The sequence below is a fragment of the Centroberyx affinis genome, unplaced genomic scaffold, assembly GCF_046629955.1.
Source record: "Centroberyx affinis isolate AG114_WGS23_722 - 3 ecotype Tasmania unplaced genomic scaffold, CSIRO-AGI_Caff_v1 ptg000552l_1, whole genome shotgun sequence".
NCBI classification, from domain to species: domain Eukaryota; kingdom Metazoa; phylum Chordata; class Actinopteri; order Beryciformes; family Berycidae; genus Centroberyx; species Centroberyx affinis.
Genome location: NW_027279196.1, coordinates 126,812 through 150,469, shown reverse-complemented (window position 1 = coordinate 150,469; position 23,658 = coordinate 126,812). Strand labels below are relative to the sequence as shown.

Genomic DNA, 23,658 nt, shown 5'->3' with positions numbered 1-23,658 from the left:
AGAGCAATTAAATCAAGCGAGAACGTGATCCGGAGCGGACGGAGTTGCGTTAAAGACACTGGTAACATATTTTAGTGTAAAAATCGGTGCACATGTTTTGAGAGTTTCTAAGGATGCTGCACTAATCAGGTTTGTGTGCATGTAGTCAGCGGCAGGCTATTGCCGGTCTTTCCACTCTGTGAGGTAACATCGGCTGACAACCTTCGAGCCTATTTTTAGAAACAATGTTGCTGTGGAGGAATCAATCAAACTGATTCAAAAAAAAAAAAAATGTATCTGAATATCTGCTCCTTCTAGTGCTGCAAGCCTCTGACATTTCCAGCTATGCTCGCTGGGATACGGGATACCTGGCATCTCTACCTTTTTTTTTTCCTCAACTGACGCCAAATGATGCCTTTTCGCCTCACGCTGTCCAGGAAAGCCAACTGGGGGACTGCAAACTTTTGCACCATGGATTCCACAACACTTTCCCACAGCAACGCCGGTCGCTATTCTTCTGGGACTTTATGTAGTTTTGTGTCATTTGACAGTCTTAGAATTTCCAAAGAACACTGCATTTTGGGATGTAAATGAAAATTATTCAATGACAAACAACTGAAAGAGCCCAACAACCAGGAGGCGCATCATTTCCCCCCCCCCCCCTCTCTCATCCTCTTTACCCCTGTCGAGTGAAAGCACATTTTTGCTGGCTCTTATGGGAATTAAGCACTCCTCCCGCTGCATGCTCCTCAGGAGAAAAATGGCGGAGTCTGAGAGCAGTGAGGTAAGTGTGAGAAATACCTTTGATTTCCCCTCACTGAAACGCAAGTGCCTGCTTCTGTGGTTCCGCCGGGGTCCCAAAAAGCGTCCCGCAGCATCTTCTCAACCTACCGTGAGAAGTTGCCTCTCGGACGAATGCGGGATAGCCAGGCTGTCTGTCCAGGTAGAGTCAGGCTGCAGTCTTGAGTAATAGGCTCCTCTCTCTGCAAGGCTGCATTTACCCTCGAGAAAACTGGCATTTTGCGCGGAGCAGGCGCCAGACAAGTGAGTATTTCCAGCATCGAGTGCACTTGAAATGTATCATTGCGTTGTCTTACTTGTCTGGATACTGTTACAATCCTATTGTCGGTTTGTCTGACCTTGTGGCTCCCAAGGTAAGAGTCTTGTGAGGGATTTCCCCAGCTAAACGAGGAACAGCATCATTTCACTATTATTTCATTAGAAGACAGGACAGTGAGAGGATGTTATGGGAACGACTGTTACCTCCCCTCCCCATCTACAGCATTAACACCAAATCGTATCCAACAATAACAGTTTTCTCAGACAATATCTCATCGAATCTGAATCTTTTTGTTGGTCTTGACATATAAAAAGTTTGAGAATCCGTGGTTTAGCCTACTTGCCATAAGGAACGCATTATCATTCTGTGGCCGGACGGGACGGGACCGTGTTGCTGCCGCACGGTGCGCTGCGGTGGGATCGAGCCACATGCGCTGTCCAAGGTACTGCAGCACCTTGCAGACGAAAACGGAGAGCGCTGCTTGTGTGGGAGTCGGTGGCTTCCTCTCGAGCTGAGCAACAGACGTGATTGCGTTACTTAAGTTTCAGCCATATGTGTCGGTGTACATCAGCGGTTCTCCAAGTGCGGTCCGGGGACCCCCAGGCGTCCCTGTGGGGGTTTCCAGGGGGTCCCCAGGATATAAGGAATTGTTTAAGCATATAGGATTATGTTCCACGGCCCATCCCCAAGTTTAGTAAAGAAAGTAGTGCAATTCTATAGAATGCTAAATAATACCAAACTGCAAAAATCTGCTCAGATGGAGTTCCTAAGGGGAGGGAATCTTATCAAATGTGTTCTAATGCGTATCTATTTTGAGGTACTTGACATGAAAAAAGATCTGAAGGCATACATACATTATATGTAAGGCATACATTATAGGCAAGCACATAGATCTAGCTCATATTTGGGGTATACATCCAGAGGAAGCAGGACAACATGATCTCTGTGTTTTATTGAGCTCAGAAATCACCTCTGCATTCACAGTGTGGCCGGATGAAGTCGATGAAACAGGAACTCTGCTGATTTATCTAGAAGAAAGGCTCGTTGCTTACAGGATTGCGACGCCCTGTGAAGTTAGAGGCAGCCTGCACAGCATGCCGCTCCGCCATACATTATTCAACACAAAAGTTCCCTCAAAAGCCAGTTTATTCAGGGAAGGAGGCCCTCTTCAGACACTCTAACATTTCATCAATACTCTTTAAGTGTGAGGGCAGCAGGCACCTGATCCATTGTTAGAGGACATTGGATGGATCCCTAGCTTCTTCCGCTCTCCGCTGTGTTGGGGTATTGACGGTATTGGAAGTGCCTAAGTGCCATGGTGGCAGGAGACCAAAGTGCTTCTCTTTCCTGACTATTAGAGGATTCTTGTGTAACATGGAATTATGAATTAAGATCGCGCCCTCCCTACACTAGGTCTTTGTAACTGTAAAAAAGTCATAAATACCATCTTTTTCAGGTACATTTTTGTTGCATTGAAACACTAAATCCTTAATTCACTAACTGAATTACCATCAGCATTACAGCGTCAAAGTAGAAGTATAGGACTATCTGTCACGTTTTCCAGGAAGGCTTCAGACAGGACAGTATTGTAGTTAAGGGAATACAGAGTACACTTGCTGCTTTCATTGGGCGTAGCAGAGATTATCAGCCTATTGAAATTACCACTGATTTAAAGGGCGACAGTATAGCCACCTAATCATCTTAGTAGAAGTCTACCCACTTCCTCAACCACAACAGTGAAACAGGTGCAAAGAGACTCAGACCACGTAACAGAAAGACTAACAGAAGCATGTCCTTCTCACATAACAAGGCTCACCTTAGTATATAGATTAGTGTTCAGTCAGAAATAGAACTCCAAATGTGTTGATCTGCCTCATGGGTCAACGGCAAGGACATTTGCCACCCTCTCTTTCCAGTTTCACGGCCTCTCAGTTAACATTTGCTGCAGCTGCTCTCTCCTCCAGATACAGCAGTACCTCAAATCTCCTCTAATCTCCCCCTTAACGGCAGCCAGCAGTTTTCTTTCGACTTTCTGCAACTTTTAGCATATCCTCATCTGATTTCTGGAATCAACTCAGCATCCATAATCGCCTCTTCCCTGGGCCCGTCTTGTAATTATTGACTCGTTGATTCTTGTCTCGGAGTCAGCTGTTTTTATTAAATCCTGCTCTACTCCTTTTGCTATATAATCATTTTTTTTATTTTTAGAATGAAGATTGTGAATGGCATATTGGCAGCAGATGCCCTCACTTAATCTGCAGTGTTTACACCCAAGAGTTGGTAAAGTCTAACTTTTGACCTATACCTCAGCAGACATATTTTTGTGGCATTTCCAGGTATTGGCTTCCAGGCATGACTGCACATTATGGGAGTGAAGAAATCTACTAGTGAAATTACATCTTCAGCCAGCTAGATTCAATCTCCTTGATAATTCAACTGATTAGCATACTATCATATGTCCTCCTTTGGCAGGCGGAAAAAATATCCAATGCACTGTAAGGGGCATTCCCTCTCCAGTTAACATCACGTCTTGCATATGAGGAGAAGAGGTTCAGCAGTATTCCTTTTCATGGTGACTCCCTCATGAACATCCATAAAGCATGAGATCTATTATATAACCACATCAAAACCCTCTAAACTTGACCAAGCAGAAAAATACGAAAGCTCTGATCCAATCAAAAGCTATGATCCAAACATACATTTCTCTCAATGTTCTCAAGCTCTCTGCTGTCACGTCAAGTGAATTACACTCCCGATTGTCTGTTATTTTCCAGATGTAGGGCAGTAAATGGCTAATGTCAGTGGTTCTCCACTTGTTATGCCCTTTTCAAAAGGCAGGGGTTTCATATGCAGCTTTTACCGATATCCAAAGCAAAACATCTAGGGACAGAGGAGCAAACGACTGTGTGCTCACGATAAACCCAAACAGAGATTACAGTTATTTCCTGATCGATATTTTACAAAGTTCACACAATTTTAGCGAATTAGGTTTTTTATCCATGTGTGGATGTTGCAGCTCTTTAAGTGAACACCAGATATCCAACTAACCCAGGTCACCCTCGGTGCAAATACTGTGCATGAATCAAGATTGGTCTTTGTGCACACGGCACTTGCTTAGCACTTGACATCCCTTCCCATTTCATTCCAAATCCAGCAGGGAACAAAAAGAAGAGGACAAAGGTAAAAATGATGGGCATCTTAAAGGCATCGATACCCGGGCAGAAGAAAGGAGCAAAAGATACAGGAGAAGAATCAATTCTCTCAAACAAGGAAAAATCAATGCCACTGACAGAAATCAGAGTCCAATTTTAAGTCCACTAGGTCTATGCGCCACAAAGACTTTAGAGAATGACTTTATCTGGGAGTAACCATGAGTTTTTCCACCTTATTGACTGTTCAATCAAGAGAGACTACTCTGAAGGCTGAATTTACAGAAAAGGTTTTGGCGATTAGAGGAACAGTTTCACTTCCAGCAGCAGCATGGTGATTGATTCCCAGAACATGTGGCGAGATCTGATTGGTTACATGTAAATTGAAGAACCAGGAGATAAAAGTGTGGGAAAGAGGTTGACACCATGGGAAAATACCTCATCCCTAAGACTAGGGAGAGAGTGTGTGAGAACAATAATCTTCCTGACTGAACTTTAGCTACAGCTTTTTCAGCTGCCCCGAGTCATGTGAGCCTTTTCATTTTTCATTCTCCCAGATAAAATATTGACGAGGCTGTTGTAATATTGAAGCATCGCTATCGGTCGACTAAAGACACCACCTATTTTTGTCCACCTTTTCAATTATTTAGCCGCCTGAATGTTGGAGTGAGAATGGACGGCAGAATGATATATCTCTGGCTTGTACTGGGATGCTGGTCCCCCTCTCTCTCTCTCTCTCTCTCTCTCTCTCTCCCTCTCTCTCTCTCTCTCTCACACACACACACACACACACACACCATGGCCGGACCTTCCCAGCAGGCCTTACAGGTGATAATCAGAGCATTGTAGGAGTGCCTCCTGTGCAGAGTGGGGCTCCTTGCCTTCTGCTTCCTGTTGACAGACAGACTGACTTCCTTTAGTAGTCGGAGCATGTTAGTGAACCCACCAGCAGCTCCATGGGAGAGCAGCCTGACAGATGAACTGAGAGGCATGAGAGGAGATGAAAATAATAACGGCTGATCTAAGCCAATCACTGTCCGTGAGGTGAATGCAAACGGCTTCGCCCCCTCTGACATTGTTGATGCATTAGGTTGCAGGGAAGCATGTAAGTTATTACCCATCATGCTAGTGTTTTTGTCTGTCACTCCAAAGGACGTTTGACTGTAACCCTGGCAAAAGCCCATTGGCCTCAGGCATAATTCAGTTCTTTCTTTCTTGCTTTCTTTCTTTCTTTCCCTCTGTCTTTCCCTCTCTCTCTCTCTCTCTCTAGCAACCACAGCCTCAGCCACAGCCAATCCGGATCATCCCATCCCAGTCGGCGCAGCCCACCCCGCTGCCCAAGCCTGTGCCCTCCATCCACCATGGCCCGCGGCCTCCGCGCCCGCCACACACACCCCACGCTGCCAGCCTGCCTAGCTGTCCCGGGCGGGGCAAGATGGCCAAGTTCCTTAACCCAGAGGAGATGACGTCCCGGGACTACTACTTTGACTCTTATGCCCACTTTGGCATCCATGAGGTACGACCGATGTTTCCCCATCTTAATGAGAACCAATGAAACATAACTAAGTTGTCTGTCTAGTTTTGTCATAGAGGGATAGATAGATGCATGAGTGAATATTTCCCAGTCAAGCATGATCCTACTGTATATTATACAAACCTCAGGACAAGCATCTTCTATGGGCCCCAAATTTGTATGAGAGGGTAAATCTTCTTTCTTTCTTTTTTCCTTTCTTTCTTTCTTTCTTTCTTTCCTCCTTTCTTTCTGGCTTCCTTTCTCACAAACTAATATTTCCACTATTTGAGACAATCTATATCTTTCTACATGGTTACCTTTATTCTCAGAGATCAGCTGCGTTGTACAGAGGAGAAACAGAGAAAGGCTTAGAGAGAGTATAAAGAGCAAGTTCCAAGTGCGACCTGTGCGATGGGTTTTGTTCTGTTGTATTTTTGGAATGTAGGTCAGGTGGATTTTTTTTTATCATTTCTGCTTTGTGAATATGCTTCGCACAGACATACATGCACAGGGAGAGAGAGATAGATGGGGAGAGAGAGACGACAAGAGGCTGCGACAGAGCCTGAGGCACATGGGGCTTATTCACTAGCACCAGCTATGGTTTTAAATGTAGGGTCATATGTCTGACTTGAAATAGAGTAAGATTACGGGGATTGAAAGGGGGCTGTCTGATATTTGCCACTGCTGCCCTAGAATCCCGAACACAGATACAGCAGCAAATCCAGAGCACCACGTCTAGGCAGCAGATTCCCTTTTTAATTCACTAACAACAAATTGACATTCTCCTCACGGGTAAAGCATGCCGGCTTCTTCCTGACATTGGCTATTTGTCATGTGCTCAAAACAGGAGATGTTGAAGGACGAAGTGAGGACGCTCACCTACAGGAACTCCATGTACCACAACAAGCACGTCTTCAAGGACAAAATAGTGCTGGATGTGGGAAGCGGGACTGGGATCCTGTCCATGTTTGCAGCCAAGGCCGGGGCAAAGCACGTGTATGGGGTAAGACATGCTGCCTCGCACTGGAGTGTTATCATGCTGAACCATCAGGATCAAATCACTGTGCTGTGGAGCCTAGCCTGACAAGCTGCTCGCACAGACCCTATGTGTGTGTATGTGGATGTGTATGTCTATGTGTGTGTGTGTGTGCCCGACTTTCTTTGTATCAGTACATACATGAATTTTGCAGTGTTTCTGTCAGACTCCCTAATCTTAGAGGTATATCTTGTCTGTCAGGCAGGTGATAAAAGTGTGTGGCCTCTCAGGCAGGTTGACAGGCTAAGCCCTTGCTATTTGAGAGCTCTCTGCCTTGTTGTGTTCTGGAGCAGAAGTAACGTCCACTCAGGGCGTCTATCTGAGAATACACGCCGGATGCGGACCACTAGCTTGGGATAATCCACGTGGAACTTATTTTTGTGCGGTGGCTGCAGACAGCATACATTTGCTTTAGGGGAGGAGTGATTAACTTAGAATTGCCCAGGGGCTGTCACTGAGTCACTGCTTGGGCTTTTTGTGTTTGCGTATGTGACTTCGCCTCGCTTCGCATCTTTGTTTGCATCTCTCGACTCCTGTCTCTCTCTCTCTCTCTCTCTCTCTCTCTCTCTCTCTCCCTCTCTCTCTCTCTCACATTTTTAGAATAATAGTAAAGACATCAAAACTATGAAATAACACAAATTGAATTATGCATTGACCAAAAAAAAAATTTCAAGCATTTAAGCATAAGCCTTTAGATCAAAATGGCTTTAAGATAATGAAAAACATAGTACATTCAATCAGGTGTGTCCAAACTTTTCTCTGGTAGTGTATCATTTCAATTTATGCTTCACCTCACATTCGTTTCCCTGCTATCTGTCCATCTGGCAGCATGTTACGGGGTCATGACTTCATCCAGGGATGCAGTTCACCTTTGACTGTCAGGCTCTTATTCTGAGCTGTGGACCGGAGGCCCCCATATCCGCTGCTGAAATCTTCACATGAAAGATGGTCCTGGGAGGTGAAAGATCTGGGCTCTGGGCCAAATCTCTCAAACAGAGCATCATTCTATCATATGGACCTCGTTAAACAAAAAGTGAGAGTGATAACCTTAATCCTGAATCCACAGAATACCAATAAAAGTCCTCTCTGGTGCTAGAGTCCAAATCTGATATCCTCCTGCTAGCGTCAAAGCTAAAAGATAACCTCTAATATATTGCATTTAACATCACATATTAACAATATTTGTGCTGGTGTGAAGGCAGCTAGAGCCAACACTCCTCTCCTAAGCAGGCATCCAACTAGCTGCTTCATTCACATAGTTTTTTTTTTTTTGCTCTTCTCTAGCCTGACTCAATTTACAACTCATAGCTTAACAGCACTGACAGACAGGGATAGTGCCGCGACACCTAGGCAGAGTTGGAAACCTGTCCTTGCTCTGTCTCTAGAGAGGAGCGTCACTGTGAGTCTGCAGGGACCGCTGCGGTGACAGTGACTCTCCCTGACACCGGTGAGAGCTGCCGAGCCAGAGTGTGAGGGGCCGCTCGCTACAAACACACCCAGAGGGGCTCGGCACTCCCAGTGAAGCGTGGCGCTGATGGACACATGGCTAATGGCTGTCTCTTCTTCCCAGAGCGGCGTGGAGAGATGAGGAATCATTGCCAATTAGAGGGTTGGTGTTGGCAGCCCTTTTGACCACGCACACACCTGATGCGACTTTAGGTATACCTGTTTGCTCATGATACAGCCCAGTTCTTAGTGGACAGATGCATTGGTATAGCCTGGTTCCAGACTCCTGAATCGCGTCCCGCCCACTCCGCAGAGAGTCTGGTGTTGCTCTAGTCAATGGCTTGTTCTAGCTAAGAGAAACAATCGAGCCAATCAGCACCTTTGTGGGCATTTCGGCATAATAGATTTGTTGAAATCACCCACGTAACCAACATGTTGTCTTTGCAAAAACGATATTTAGGTCAAAATCGACCGGCATTCTTGGTGAAGTTGGTAAATACTCTGGCAGCCAGATACGTCAGTCACTAGTGATTGGTTAGGGGAAAATCAACCCTCCCGACACAGAAACCAGTCAACTAGGAGGCAATCTCAGGCGTAGAGTGGTAACAAAATGGCCATTCAGTCTGAATATCATGCTAGCATTGGTATGTCCTGCGCTAGCAGATGATAGACATACAGACAGAAGGCTATGGGCACCGCCAGCAGCCCACTGACCAGTCTTCTGCTGATAGGCAGCAGAGAGCAGGAATGCTCCAGGGAGGCAGTACCAGTGTGGAGTCCCTGCATGGTGCATGTACACTCAGGGGGGGAAATCACAGGCCTCAGCTGCTGAGGAGAAAGCACTTGTGCTGAGGCCAGAGAAGCATTTCTAGCTTCAATTCAGTTGCAAAAAAAACAAAAAGAGCAGCAATATCCAGGATGATATCTCTTAATTTGTCCATCTCACAGTCAGCGCGCCGCTTATAGAGCATGTCTAATCAGTTCCTGCCCCTAAAATGAAAGCCGCTACATAGATCTCATTCTTCCATGGGAGGCTGAGGCACAGCTGGGCCCTTCCACCTCTAGGTCTGCTCTTTATGTGAGGGTCCCAGCCTGGCCTTAGCCCTTAATGATCCGGAGCACCAACAGTTCATTAAAGAGCCCTCTGCTTGATTGGGACCAGATGGAAAATCTTGCAGCTTGAATAAGTTCACACACACTCCCAGAGTGAGCGGGACACAGCGTACACACTGAGTTGAAAATCTATACGCTGAGGATCCTTGATACTTTTGGAGGTCAGTATCGACAGACATACCCTGCTGTCTTTTATTTTCTTTATTTTCTTATTAAGGCTGCTCACTAGAAGTGACGCCCAGAGTTGATGTTGATGAATGAAGGACCTTTATTATATTACAACTCTATTATTGCTGGCAGCTCAATACATCAGCCATGTCAGCGCTGCAGTGTGAATGTGCTGCCTGTCCTCCCCAGGCTCTGCATTGGAAGGCAGGACAGGAGGGACAGAATACATAAAGCAAAGGAGCTACAGGCTCACAGAGAAAAGAGAAAGAAACAGAGGGTGGCAGAGAGATGTGGGGGGGTGGGGGGTGGAGTCGAAAAGTCAGGCAGATTGAACGAGGAAGAAAACGCGGCGGGGATGCTGCTGAGAGGAGGGACATGTTGTGCCGATATTGCAGGAGGTGTTGAATTTAATAAAGGGGAAGAACAAGATGAGATATGTGACATTTCACAGTGAATGCTCCTTCAGTGATTCGATGCTGAGTCACTGATGAAGGAGAGTGACAAAACATACACAAAGGACAAACAGTGATGAGAAAGAAGGAAAGAAAGAAAAAGAGAGAAAGAAAGGAAGAAAGAAAGGACAGAAAGAGAAAAAACACTCTAGCATTGTTAAATGTGTTTTTGCATCTTGTATCTGTCACGATGCAGCTTTCAGAAGTACTGCTGTCCACACTTCGTGGACGTCTATGGTCGTTTCAGCTTATTATCACACAGTGTTTGAGATTGCTTTAAGATGTGATGCTGTGTGGGAAGGCAAGGCTGGGTCAAAGTTGCTCCCACATCATAGCAAGGCTTTTTTGACTTTTAAAACGTTTCTACAATATATATCTATTGGTGATATTATTTATTAACCTGACTTGCCAGATGGTTTGTTACACAGAACCATCTGGGAAGTCGTCATTGGAAACTGTTTGGAAAAGGGCAGGCACTTTCAAAAAATACTTGGCAGGTGATTGGATGAACCATCTGTCTATCACCGTCTATCACGGGCTAACTTCAACCAATCAGATCAACGAACCATATAAACAAACTCTTGCCGAAGCCGGTCGGGAGAAGAGCGAAAACATCTTTTCCATCCAGAAAAGCCTTCAGTGCCGTTCTTTGCTCTTCTTTCAATGAAGAAATACCCTCCAGTTCAAAAATTTCTGATGTTATAGCAGCATCTACTAGCCTCTTTAGGAGCCGCCATTGTTGTGAATGATCAGTCGCTTCTCGCTGTCGCCACACCTAAGCCACGCCCCCAGCTGCCCTCATAGGACGCTGATTGGTCCGCACCGCTGTGGTTCGGCCACAAACGCATAACTTGAAGCCTGGCAAGATGGATTCTTGCGTGATCGTGATCTCGCGAATCCAGCTGCCTCACAAGGTAAATTATTTATACCAAACCGGAAAATTATCAACTAAGTCTAGTTTCATTTTGTCTTTATTTTACGAAAAGTTGAAGACCCCTTCTGTTCCTGGGCATCCCAGAGAAAGGAGGGACAAGATTTGACCAGCTGGAACCTTATAGCAATCCACATGCTTTTTTGGAAACATAAAATCAGAAGGGAATTTATCCTAACACACTTTTGCTGTGTTGTGTTCCTGCTTCTTCTGCCCGAGGGGATGAAGACCTCCGAGGTCTCATCCATCACTCTGCACCTCCTGTTGTTCCGGGCCACTCTAGCTTCTTTTAATTCTCTTTTTTTTTTCACCTTTATTTATTCAGGGGGAGTTTCACTGAGAGCAGTGCTTTCTTTTTCAGGAACACCCTGATCACATTCACACCTGGAAGCTGACCAGTACAACCACAGTCTGATCTGCTGGCCACTGAGCAGCTCCACTGGAGCGGTTGGGGTTCAGGGCCTTGCTCAAGGGCACCTCAGTGGTGGTAATGAGGGAGGGGCACGCACTGCTTTTTCACTTTCCCCACCCAGATTTATCCTGCCGGTCTGGGGGATTGAACCAACGACCTTCCGGTCACAAGCTTGCTTCTCTAACCTTTAGGCCACCACTGCCTGTCTTGAGGGTTTCTCTTGTCCTTCGCATCGTACTTACAGCGGAGTGGACTTCTCCTTCTCTTTTTCTCTCTTCCTAGCGGGTTTCTACCAATTAAGGTTGAAGAGAATCCCAAGATCTTCTCAGTGTTGACAATGGTTGAGTAGAAGCAGGAGAAGGCGGCAAGCTTTCAATGGCTTTGCCTCAACCAAAGCGCTACAGAAGAAGCTTCAGACTGAGGCATTCACCTTCATGCTTTCAGCTCTCTGTCAGATGTCCCTTGCTTTATATTTTCTGTGAAGTGACACTCTGCAGACCTTGAGAACGCATCTCAGACACATTTTGATGGGCTGGGTGGAGAGCCAAAGATTGCGATTCAATTTGCACTTCTATACAGTCAAGGGACTTGAACCAACTGCCGCACCTGATACCTGAAGCCAAACTGTGTCTTCAGTCCTGAGGATCACATTACAGAGAGTATTATTGGACACAATCATTGGAGGTGCTACAATGTCCTCAGTCACACAGAAACACTTCCAATCAACACTTATTAACACTTGAAAGTTTGCTGTGTATCTGCAACCCAGATATCATCCTTTAGAAGTAAAGGTCTTTGAGATTTGTCAAATAGCTCCATTTAGGTGCAGATGCCAAATGGATGAATGAATGAATGAATGAATGAATGAATGAATGAATGAATGAATGAATGGAAGATTTCATGGATGGATGGATGGATAAATCAACATCATCCAGAACATCAGAGGTATAATGGTAATTAGGGAATATAGGGAATGTGAGGGTATGTCTTTACTTGTAGACATTATATATTGCATTAATGATGTTAGTCCATTTCATGGTCTATTTTTGTGTATTCTTTCTGTTTCCTCTGCCAGATTGAATGTTCCAGTATATCAGAGTACTCAGAGAGGATCATCAAGTCCAACCACCTGGATAGTGGTAAGATGCTACTGCACTTCATCCTCGGAGTGAAAGAGAGAGAAAAAGCAACAAGATAGGTTGTGTTAGTGGTGGAGGTGGAGGTGATGAAGAAGGAAGAGGCAGGAGGGGAAGGGTAGCAGACATGAGAAGTATGAGGAAAAGGAGGTAGAAAAGGAAAAGAATATAGATTGTGGATGAGGAGTCAAGTGTGAAGATAGAGAAAGATAAGGAGGGACGGGTGCAGGAGGAGGGGGACAGTGCACAGTGAAGAGGATTTTGAGTGGCTATTGAGGATAGTTGAGTTATGATGACCTTGTTCACCTCATGCCGCTCCGGACAGACTCATTTGTATTCATTCTTACAAGCCCATTTGCAACTTACATAACTGCACAGCGTACATTTTGTGATAGAAGCCCTGCAACTTTCAAAACAAGTTTACTGCCAAGCCGCTGCCAAGGCATCCACCAAATAATAGGTCCATAAACCACGCTGTCAGCAAAATTCATAGATATGAACCTATGCATATCAAGTACGTAGAAGTAATTGAACGGGGAGTTAACACTATGTTCTCCTGTCCTCCTCGCTGAGTTTTGGCACATCAAGGACAGTGAGTAAGTATGAAGCAATCACTGGTTGGAGTAACAGGATTCACATGTCATGCTGACAAGGACTTGTGTTACCAGGGAAACTGTTCAATAACTTCTTGCAGAGGTAGAACAAATGAGGCTGATGTCAGCTAATCTCAGGTAGGGCAAAGACACGTTCTTCTTTTGTCGACCCCAGCCGGGCTGATTTCCATAATTAAAGCACATATATTGTATGAGTGGATGTTGAATTGACACACACAGAATGACATGTAGAACTGAAGCCCACCATTCACAAAGCCCCAAATATCCATTGTCCACGTGTTACATTTATAAAATGGTGTTACTGGCAAATTATAGCAATTCCCACCAATTTCATTCCTGAGCACAGTTATATAATAACACATTTACATTTTCTTTGGCTTAACGGATTCTGTGAATGTGTAGATGAGCATTATTCAAATCGTTCAACAGTGTTTACATTCTTCAGCAATTTCCGTCAGTCAGAGCACTTTGTTCTGGTGTGTTGTTCTGTTCTTGCGTCTCAAACTACTTGATTATGTATTCTCTTGTTGATGTCTTGCCACTTGGCATATTAGTTATGCATGTATGTGTGTGATTGTTTATCTTCTTATATCATGCTTATCACAGCTGACGCAGTATTAGCTTTTCCAAGAACATGTTACATGTCCCACATACACATTTACACATATTTAAGGCCTTATTATTATTTGCAATTTTAGAGCTTTGTAAGACATGTCTTCTTTTGAACAAGCCAACAATATGTTTTAGATCATGATCTAGAAGCTGCGTTGTGTGTTCCAGTGATTACCATCTTTAAAGGCAAGGTGGAGGAGGTGGAGCTCCCTGTTGAGAAGGTGGACATCATCATCTCTGAGTGGATGGGCTACTGCCTCTTCTACGAATCCATGCTCAACACTGTCATCTTTGCCAGAGACAAGTGGCTGGTATGCTGTGTGGCGTGTGTGTGTGTGTGTGTGTGTGTGTGTGTGTGTGTGTGTGTGTGTGTGCGTGTATAACACTTACATGAAAGTATTTCACACCTCAGAGACACCCGTGGATCACTTGGTAGAGCACCGTACTTTATGTAATTAACCTAAGCTGAAATTATATAATGTGTTACAACTGTGAATGTAATGACTTCCCATTAACAAAAATAAAACATTAACATAATAACAGTTTGCAGCAAATCATGTGATGATCCTGTTAATTTAATAGATGTTTCCTCCAGCTAATATAATTTTCTTTTAACATATTTATTATTTTATTGTGTTTCATAACTGAGAAGGCTAAATTTCAAAAATGAAATAACTGAACTGATTATCTAATTCAATACAAATTAGTCATCCATTTACAGATTTGGTGATTAACTATGATGCTACATCTCAAAAAGAGATGGATATGTATGGAAGAAGTATTTGGTGATTTATGTAAATGGATTACTTTTCCAAAATGTCAACCTTCCTGTAATAAAATCCAATAATGCAATACATTAACAGGAAAATGTCGCTTTAATGATAGGTAACATTTATTACATTAATGGGAAATGTATTATGATTATTACACTATTAACTGCAAATTGTTAGTATGTTAGTGGTTTATTAAGTTCATGGGAATTTACTAAATTAACAGTTGTAACAGCATTACAATTTGCAAGTAGGGGTAACAATAAAACATCAATAAATGGAACTTGCATTAGACTTTCAAAGAGTTGAAACAGTTGAGGAATGAAATGTCACGTATGCTGTAATGTAGACCTTTGACAGTGTGTTCAGGAGTAATTGCTGTGTTATTTCCCTGCTTCATTTGTCAAACAGAAACCAGGTGGATTAATGTTTCCCGACCGTGCTGCTCTGTATGTGGTGGCCATAGAGGACAGGCAGTATAAAGACTTCAAAATACATTGTAAGTTCAGTGTGTGTGTGTGTGTGTGTGTGTGTGTGTGTGTGTGTGAGTGAGTGTGTGTGTGTAGTACTCTCTGAACTCTGGATTCTGAAACATTGCTGTGTCTCCTACTGTACTTGGTGTACTTGGCTCTCTTTCCCCTAGGGTGGCTATAACCTGGATTATGTTTCTGCTTTGTTAATGAACCGTGGATGTAGAGCAGCATCAGCACCCCCACATTACACTCGCACAAACGTGGGCGCACTCTCTCTCACACACACACACACACATACACACAAACACAGCACAGCTAATGCTTTTGAACTTTTCCTCAGGCGTAACACTGGAGGCGATGATCGATATTATAAGTCAACAAGCCTCTCCATCTCAGTATCACCCCACTCTACACTCGCCAGGAGGACTGTGGGCGATTTTTCATTCCTCGTTGCTGGACACAAAGGGTTAGAGCGGAGCCAAAGTCAGAGTTATGCCAGTGCAGAACCTAGATGACAACAGACACAGAAGCAGAACAATAGTCCATAGACCTCCTACTCACCCACCCCCATACATCTGGGAATTACACAACCACAATGCACCAGACAATATCCTGAGAAAGTCATACCACATTGGCTCACTGCTTTGCCAAGAGTTGCAATGCAACACTTGCATTTTTTTTCTGCCATTATGCCGTAAGTGGAGAGTTTACATGTGGCCAGACTGGAATGAGTGGTGAGGCAAGTGCACAAATTGACCACAAACTTCTTTCTCCCCAGGCAGATGTCCTAAAATGACCTTTGCATTGACTTGGAAATGGGCTTCTCAAACACTCTAGTATTCTAAGAGCATCCTGCGGTCATTAGTGCTTCTCTGGGCCGCACACCGCCTTAGTTAAGTGGGCAGCGGGAAATGCAAATACAGTACATTACAAAGTCCCAGGGGGGTTTGTGACCTGTTCATTATCACCGACTGCCCGATACACTCAAGTGGTTCTGTCCTTATGGGCCACGATAGAGATGTTTGCTCACACACTATCTTAAGGAGCTTAATGAATAATGCATACGATTGCTTAGTTTAAGGAGCGAGGAGAATAGAGGCAAGAGGGGACTCTCTGTTCAAGTAGGCCTGTGTTCACAAATCAAATATAATGTGATTTTGTCTTTCAAAGTGGGATACTTTCTCAAAATGAAAAGCAGTCCGGGGAAATCTGCACTCACACACAGTAGTGCTTTTTTATAGCTGCAACCCAGTAGTTATTTATTCAACTGTCATTTTGGGTTGAAATATTCTATATATATATTTGCTCCATTCATATTCTGTCAATTGTTTAAATGAGTTATGTCTTGACTCTCCCACTTCAGGAACTGAACATAGCTTTAACATGTTTTCAGAATTTCCAATATCTGAACCGATGATTCATAATTAACATAATGATGCTGTATTCACCAGGGTGGGAGAACGTGTATGGCTTTGACATGACCTGTATCCGTAATGTGGCCATGAGGGAGCCACTGGTGGACATAGTGGACCCCAAACAGGTGGTGACCAACTCCTGTCTGGTTAAGGTTGGTAACATATTGATATTATTTTGGCTGATTTGAGTATTCAGAGGTGCTACTGGTTTATCACAAAGCCTGACAACATGTAAACTGTAGACCTAATGCAATAAGGAAGAGGCTTGCATTACTCTCCATAGTGTACACAATGTTCTTTCACAATGTGGCAGTATTACATAGGTTGCAGGCAGTGCATGAGTGCATAGATTCAAGCTGACAATGCAATGCTGCAATGACAAAAGCAACAACCTATCAAAACATCATTACTTACAGAGGTATTGCTAATCAAATGGTGATCCATAAATGACACAGCAAACAGTTGGCACCAGTTTCTACTGCCAATTTACTTGTCAGCTCTTCTGGAAAATTGAAAACAGTGACTGAGCTGACCGTATGCAGTGAGAATAAGTAATTAGTGAATTAGTGATTGTAGATACACTAGGAGTTGTTGATCCCATAGGGAATGCAAATTATAGTGGATGGCGCCAACTCAGGCTATCATCAACATCAATGCATAGATTCTGGCATTTTATCTATCATGTATAATGATCCAGTGGCATTCAGTATGGTATGCTGTGACTGGTATGATGTGTGCGATGTGGCTGTTGTCCTGTCCGTGTCCCTCACAGTGCAGATGAGGCTGATCAGGACTGTGCCATGCATGTCAATGGCAACCCGTCTAGACTTTCTGATTGCGAGCCTTGTCATGGTGACCTTCTTATCGCTGGTATTGATTGGACTATTCTGCCCTATCCCACCTCAGCACTAGTGAATATGGCTATGCGCTCACACCTTGACTTCAGTGTTGTCTCTCTTTCAAATGCTGCTGATGGTCAAGCGCTCCAAATGTCGAATGCTGTTGGATATCAAAGCAAACAAGCAAAGAGATTATTCATGAGAGCCTGTTTTTGATATAGATTTTGATGACGCCGCTGCTGATGCTGCCTGTCTTTGGATCTTATGAATAGAATGTCTTAGGAAATTACATTCCACTGACAAGCATTATTGCCGTCGAACGGATTATTGAATGACCTTGTTGAAGTTGTATATTCTAGAAGTAGTGTACATAGGCCCTTATGTTATTGAACTGTTGCTCAAAACTTTGGAAACACTGTTTAATGAAGATCATTAGCAAATACAATCCTAGAGAAAGTTATTAATTTAGCATCAGTGATACTAAAAGTTTTATTTTACCATGAGAGTAATTGAGAGAAAGCACTGGGATGCATTATATTGCCGTCTTAAACTTTGAAATGTGACTTTGAGAAGTTTATACTGCATGACCAGATCTGGCAAAAGCTTTTTTATGGGAGAGATTGTTTGTTAAGGGTAGCAGGGGGAAACTGAGTTTACTATTGCATTGTTTTTATTGCCAACAAACATAAGGCACGTTTCTCCGCAGCAAATGTGGCATCTGGCAGCAAAGCCAGTCAGCCCCCCCCCCCCCCCCCCCCTCCCCCACCTAGCAGTGAATAGCTATTAGCACAGATAAACAACATTATCACATCTCCACCTACATGCTTTCCCTGCAGCATAGGTTTCAGATGAGTCGGACTCCATGCTATTGCTCAGTAATGAAAGCTAACATGATTTCCGGGTTGCTGCAGTGCTGTTCACACGTGAGAGTGAACACAGCTCTGGAACGACATGTTCTTCTTCTTCCCTCCAGTCTAGCAAGCTGATGAGGTATCAGATACCCTGTTAAACTGACTGGAACCGGGGGACATGTAAAGACAGGGGACGTCATTACCATGCAGGACTAGCACCTGGAGCTTGACAATAGTTAAAGCTCCCAGACAACCCCAGCCTCCCTCTCCTGGTCCCCAATGGATATAAGGATCTTGGTGCAGTCCCAGTGGGGTTTAGAAGTGATCTTACATCTTTTTGCAGGTGGCAGGCAGCTGTTCATGTACTTCTCGACGTTGGTCTTTTGGCCTGGTTCTAGTATTGCATGTCACATCACCTGTCCAGTTTTCTGGATTTGTTTCTGCAGCATCTTTAGCTAAAACTTAAGATATAAAAGGGATAAAGGTAAAAAGGGATAGTGTGTGATAATGTAAATCAGACTTAGAATGACCAAAGAGCCTAGATAGAAACAATCAAATCAAATTAATTACGTAAGTAAGTAAAGTAAGTACAATCCAATAAATCCAATAAATTGGACTGTGACACCATTGAGCAGCATGTTACCAGACCATACATTTCCATTCTTTCATGGTATTTACTGATTCAGGGTGAGGCATGATACACCAAAATATATAATATTAAAGTAATAATCAACAGCATTTGCACATAAATAGATCCATTTTGTTCTCTCTGTGATACCCAGTTCTTGAAAGCTTTTACATTTGCTGTTCTAAACACTGTGAAGTGATGCGTTTTACATTTCCAGTAGCAGAAACCGAGGATGGTTTGGAATAAATAGAAGAAGAACTGGGTAGTTAGCATGAGCAGCGATAGCCAAATGGCTGAACAGACAAACAAAAGAGCGCCACCTACAGAAACTCAAACTTCATGAATAGAAAATCCAAGGAAAAAGACGTCACAGTACTGGACACACTGTTTGATTGACAGATGGAATGCAGTGCAGAAACACCACAGCAATGAGCGCTTATCAAAGATGCTGCCAATAATAAAAAAAAGGGGGGCTTGCGGATTACCACTTTAATGATCTTTTGAATTCAAGTGTTTACAGCAGAAAGAGTGTGTCATGCAGGTGTTTGAGAACAGTGCATTTCTACTCACCTTCAGGAGGTGGACATTTACACAGTGAAGACTGAAGACCTCTCGTTCACCTCGGCGTTCTGCCTGCAGATCCAGAGGAATGACTACATCCACGCACTCGTCACCTACTTCAACATCGAGTTCACCAAGTGTCACAAGAAGACGGGCTTCTCCACCGGTAAGATGTCTCCCCCTTTGTCTAACCCTGACCTTTTCATACCAGGGAAAGAGACTGTGTGTGAGCACACAGTATGAGCACCCATCGATGTGAATGTGTGCGTGTGTATCTTCAGACAGGCTTACTTTTATGCATTAATGATTAAATATCCATTATAGCACTGATAATGTTAATCTGATACTGTATTCATCCCTGTAGGGGAATACTCTTTTGGCTTGCCCTCCTCCACAGGCAGGTCAGACCACAGGTTCAGCTCAACAGCGCCCCCTGCAGCTGGTAGGGATTCAGTGTCTTGTTCAAGGACACTTCAGCAGTGTGGACAGGGGCTTGAAATCAGGACCCTCCAGTTGCAGGACAGTCTCCTTACTCGCTACGCCACCCTACTGCCTCCTTATGAATTTGGATGGAGTTAGAATTAGCCCTGCAACTCATTTGCAGTATTTAGCTATTTAAAGTAAAACAGGGGAACTGCAGTCTCAAGCCCAACATCCCTGCTTACACATAGACCTATATCTGTAGCCCACAGTGTTTCATCCCGGCCCTGGAAGACCCTGGTGGGTTTTCATCCTCGTAATTAGCCTTGGTAGCAGAGCCGAGGTTTCCGGTTGGCTCTTAAGGTCATCAGGAGGTTCAGTCCTTGCCATCCTCCCCCACTGCGCTGAAAGGGAGCTTCATTCATAGGCAAAAGACCGTTTGCTAATGAAGTCTTTGATGAGGCTTAAAAGGCCTGAACCACAACAGTAAACGCCACTATTGCTGCAAATTAGAGCCGCTTAGATCAGGCTGATTCACATGATCCAAACAGAGCTGCTGGAGTGAATTTATACACCAGGGATGGGTGTTGTGTCAAGATCTGGGTGTGACTGCCCTCTAGTGGCGATTTGATAAAATGAAAGACATCCTTCATCAAAGACAGTAAATCACAGGAGAACATGTCACATATAAGGTAGTATAAGCAATTCATCACCTGTAAAAAGCCAAGCTGAGTTTTATTTAACCTTTGATCGTCTTTGATTTAGCTACATGCAGCATCATCAGGGTCATGTGATTTTTCCATCTATAAAAGTTTAGTTTAGAAAAATCCTTTCTTGACCTCAACGTGTCCCGCCCTGCCCAACTTCCTTGTATTGATTTAAGTTTGTCTGTCAGGCTGAACTGCCAATGCCGAACCTGAAGACTTCTCGTCTGCCTATAAACTTTACGATACAGATCTTACCTTGCGTATAAGGTCCAAGGTGTGCCATTGATTTCCCATACAGTCCTGGAGGACAGCAGTATCAGGCAGACACAGACACTGAGCCGAGGACAGAAAGGGAAGTAGGGGGTCAAAGATTAGAATTCCTGCTGGTCAGTAGAAATGCCATCTCACCTATTGAATTAGCATAACAAACAGAACTGGGCTGTCAGTGTTCTCCGTGAAGGATGCCCGCAGACCCCGGGCCAGCTCTGTGCAGCAGCCATGCTGATCGGCAGGCCCTTTTATCTATGGGCTCACAAAGAGGCTGTCTATAAAGACAGAGCTACCGACTTGCCCCAGGACAGCTGGCTGAAAGTGGTACTGACCTTTTGAATCTTGGCCAAGCGATCAGTTAATGGCCAGGACACCGGGGAATGCTCACATTTGTTTTGGGGCTGGGGTGTCAGGTATCAGCGGTGTGCAGCTGGAACTGCGTTTCCAGGCAGGCAGGCACGCGCACACACACACACACACACACACACACACACACACACACACACACACACACACACACACACACACACACGATAGCACAGTACATTTAAAGTGAAATGGTAATGAGAGAAGATTGTCTCAAGCAACAGCGGAGAGGTCAATGCAGTCAGTCACTCTCTGCCTTTTACTTCAGTACTGACATCTTGAGCTGAAGTGGAGCTCGCTGCTTCATAAAGCTTGACAAAGATTGTGGCGTTGAAATGTTCCACCCAGTGAGTATCATGACAGCTTGGACTCATCATGCTCTCATTGCTCTCAAAGCCTGTCAAGGCAATGCCTTTTGAAGTAAGTAAGTAGCTTCTGAGGTAGTTTAACAGGCTGATTTCATTGTGGGGGGAATATGGATTGGTTTCTGTGTGTTTGTCTCTTCATTTGTTTGTCACATACAATATCTCAGACACCACTGATTGGATTTTGGCAAAACCTGAGGAACTGATGCATCTCATCACTGCATTACATCATTCGAAATTATACTGAATGGCCCAGGTTCATGTCAAAACAAGGTGACATATTTGTTCGGCATGGTGGCACAGTGATTAACACTATCTCTTCACAACAAGATGGACAGGTTCGATTCCTGGGTTCTTCCCAGGTCCTTTCTATGTAGAGTTTGTATGTTCTCCCTGTGATTGTGTGGGTTCCCTCCCATATTCCAAAGACATGCAAGTGAGGTGGATTGGAGACTCTGAACAGCCCATGAGTGTGTGTCTGATAGACTTTGATGGACTGGCAACCTGTCCAGGGTGTCTCTCTGCCTTCTGCCCAGTGCATGCTGGGATAGGCTCCAGTCCCCTGCAACCCTGAAGAGGATTAAGTGGGTAGAGAAATGAATGAATGCATCATTCATGGAGGATGACATGTTTACTATTGCCTTGTTTCTGTGAAGAATGTCAAGGACTGTTTTGCCCCCCTTCTTGGCCTAAGGTCATGCCTACTCTAATGTCATCTGCGTGTGCATGTGTGTCTACATCCGTGTGTGTGTGTGTGTGTGGCCCAGCTCCCGATGCTCCATACACCCACTGGAAGCAGACAGTGTTTTACCTGGAGGACTACTTGACGGTGCGAAGAGGAGAGGAGATCGTTGGCAGCATTGCCATGAAGCCCAATGAGAAAAACATTGTGAGTGTGCTGTACTGTACACATGGGTAGTTTACAGTCTAATATTTATATTGTGTAAGGAGTATGTGGAATAAACCATCACAGACCATGGGCAAAAAGCACTGAATTCTGGCTGTAAAGTGGCATAACAATATTTTTCACCATATCCTTTCCTGCTTGATCATTGCAATCTCTTTTTAAATGTGAACCTCCATTGATTTCTACTTCCACACTGTACATGTTAGCTCAGAAAGGACTCATTTCCTCCCCTGCCTTTCCACAGCACACTGAATGTTTACTCCTCAGTGTTGGATAGAGGTCAAGCAGGCAGCAGCACTGTGATGACTTCCAGACTAACAACAACAGATTCTGTTGCTGACCTTGCCAGTGTCCTCTCCTCCCCCTCTGGGGCGGAGAAGTCGGGTTAACTTTCAGCCCTTCTCTGACACAAACAGCCTGTGTTGGAGCGTGCAGTAAACAACACCATGTTCAGCTGACGGGTCAAAATGGAAAATCTGATAGAACCCTCAGTGTGTTTTTTCCCTCAGCTCTGCTCCTAAGCTGTGGCGAAGGGCTTAATTCATTCTCCCCACAGTATTATTTTCTCTCTCGCTTTACATTTTTTCTCTCTCACGTATTTGCTCAATCATTGTCTCCGGAGGTGTGTCAAAGTCAACTTTGTTCCAGTCCCAAGTCAGTCTCAAGTCTTGAGGCACAAGTCTGAAGTAAAGTCCCAAGTCTAAATGTAGATTACCAAGTCAAGTCCATGTTATTAATGTCAAGTCTCAAGTCTAAGTGTAGAACACCAAATCAAGCCAGTATTGATTTAATATATTAAAGGAAATAAAATATCTATTTTTCAATGCAATATGGTTTTAATAGGATAAAACCTTGACAAGCGCATCATGAGCTTAATTTCCATAATCAGTTTCAGCTTCAATAAATTCAACCATTTCATTCAAATTCAGAAAACAGAATTTCCCTTTTTTCAAGTCATCAAAGTACAAGTCAAAGTCAAGTCCCAAGTCACCAGAACCCAAGTCAAGTCTCAAGCAATTAAAATTGACTGGAGTCTGACCCAAGTCCAAATCGTGTGACTCGCCTCTGATTCCCACCTCTGATTGTCTCTCTTCCCTTCCTTCTTTCTGAACAAAACTCTCTCTCTTTCTCGGTTTCCTTGCAGCGTGACTTGGACTTTACCTTCGAGCTGGATTTCAAAGGGCAGCTGTGTGAAGCGGCCATATCCCATGACTACAAGATGCGCTAATTTTTGATTGGGGACACAGGCAACCCACCCAGTGCAACCCCCCACCCAGAGCACCGAGAGGGAGGCACTCCCCTTGACCACAGACACATGGAGTGACAACAGAGGGGCGAACCTGAGGGAATAGACAGGCCAAAGAGCAGAGAGATGGTTGTGACACAAGATGGGCAGAGGTGGCCCTTCTGACAATATCACTGTTGTCACCGCAGTACATCGCAAAGGCAGGAGGTTGTTGGGGCT

The 23,658-nt window shown here is 44.2% G+C and overlaps 1 protein-coding gene across 4 annotated transcripts; it reads left to right on the top strand.

Annotated features, from left to right (window-relative positions):
* The first annotated feature begins 691 nt into the window (after positions 1-691).
* Positions 692-23,421, top strand: LOC139643001 (protein arginine N-methyltransferase 8-B). 4 transcript variants are annotated; one of them, XM_071518116.1, is made up of 10 exons: positions 692-763; positions 5,459-5,704; positions 6,549-6,704; positions 12,335-12,398; positions 13,790-13,932; positions 14,803-14,890; positions 16,316-16,431; positions 19,174-19,324; positions 22,054-22,175; positions 23,338-23,421. In XM_071518116.1, the coding sequence occupies exons 1-10, from the start codon at positions 695-697 to the stop codon at positions 23,419-23,421; spliced, it is 1,239 nt and encodes a 412-aa protein (XP_071374217.1). In that variant the 5' UTR covers positions 692-694. The 4 variants fall into 4 exon arrangements, with proteins under 4 accessions (XP_071374217.1, XP_071374216.1, XP_071374215.1 ...); XM_071518115.1 differs by having other exon boundaries at positions 695-763; positions 5,474-5,704; XM_071518114.1 differs by having other exon boundaries at positions 695-763; positions 5,468-5,704.
* The last annotated feature ends 237 nt before the right edge of the window (positions 23,422-23,658 follow it).

What these genes read in the sequence shown, in the direction of transcription:
- LOC139643001 (XM_071518113.1), top strand. Translation starts at nt 695, where the DNA reads ATGGGAATTAAGCACTCCTCCCGCTGCATGCTCCTCAGGAGAAAAATG. An exon ending in GTCCAACCACCTGGATAGTG is followed by an intron (nt 12,399 to 13,789) that starts GTAAGATGCTAC and finishes TGTGTGTTCCAG; the next exon opens with TGATTACCATCTTTAAAGGC. An exon ending in TTGCCAGAGACAAGTGGCTG is followed by an intron (nt 13,933 to 14,802) that starts GTATGCTGTGTG and finishes TTTGTCAAACAG; the next exon opens with AAACCAGGTGGATTAATGTT.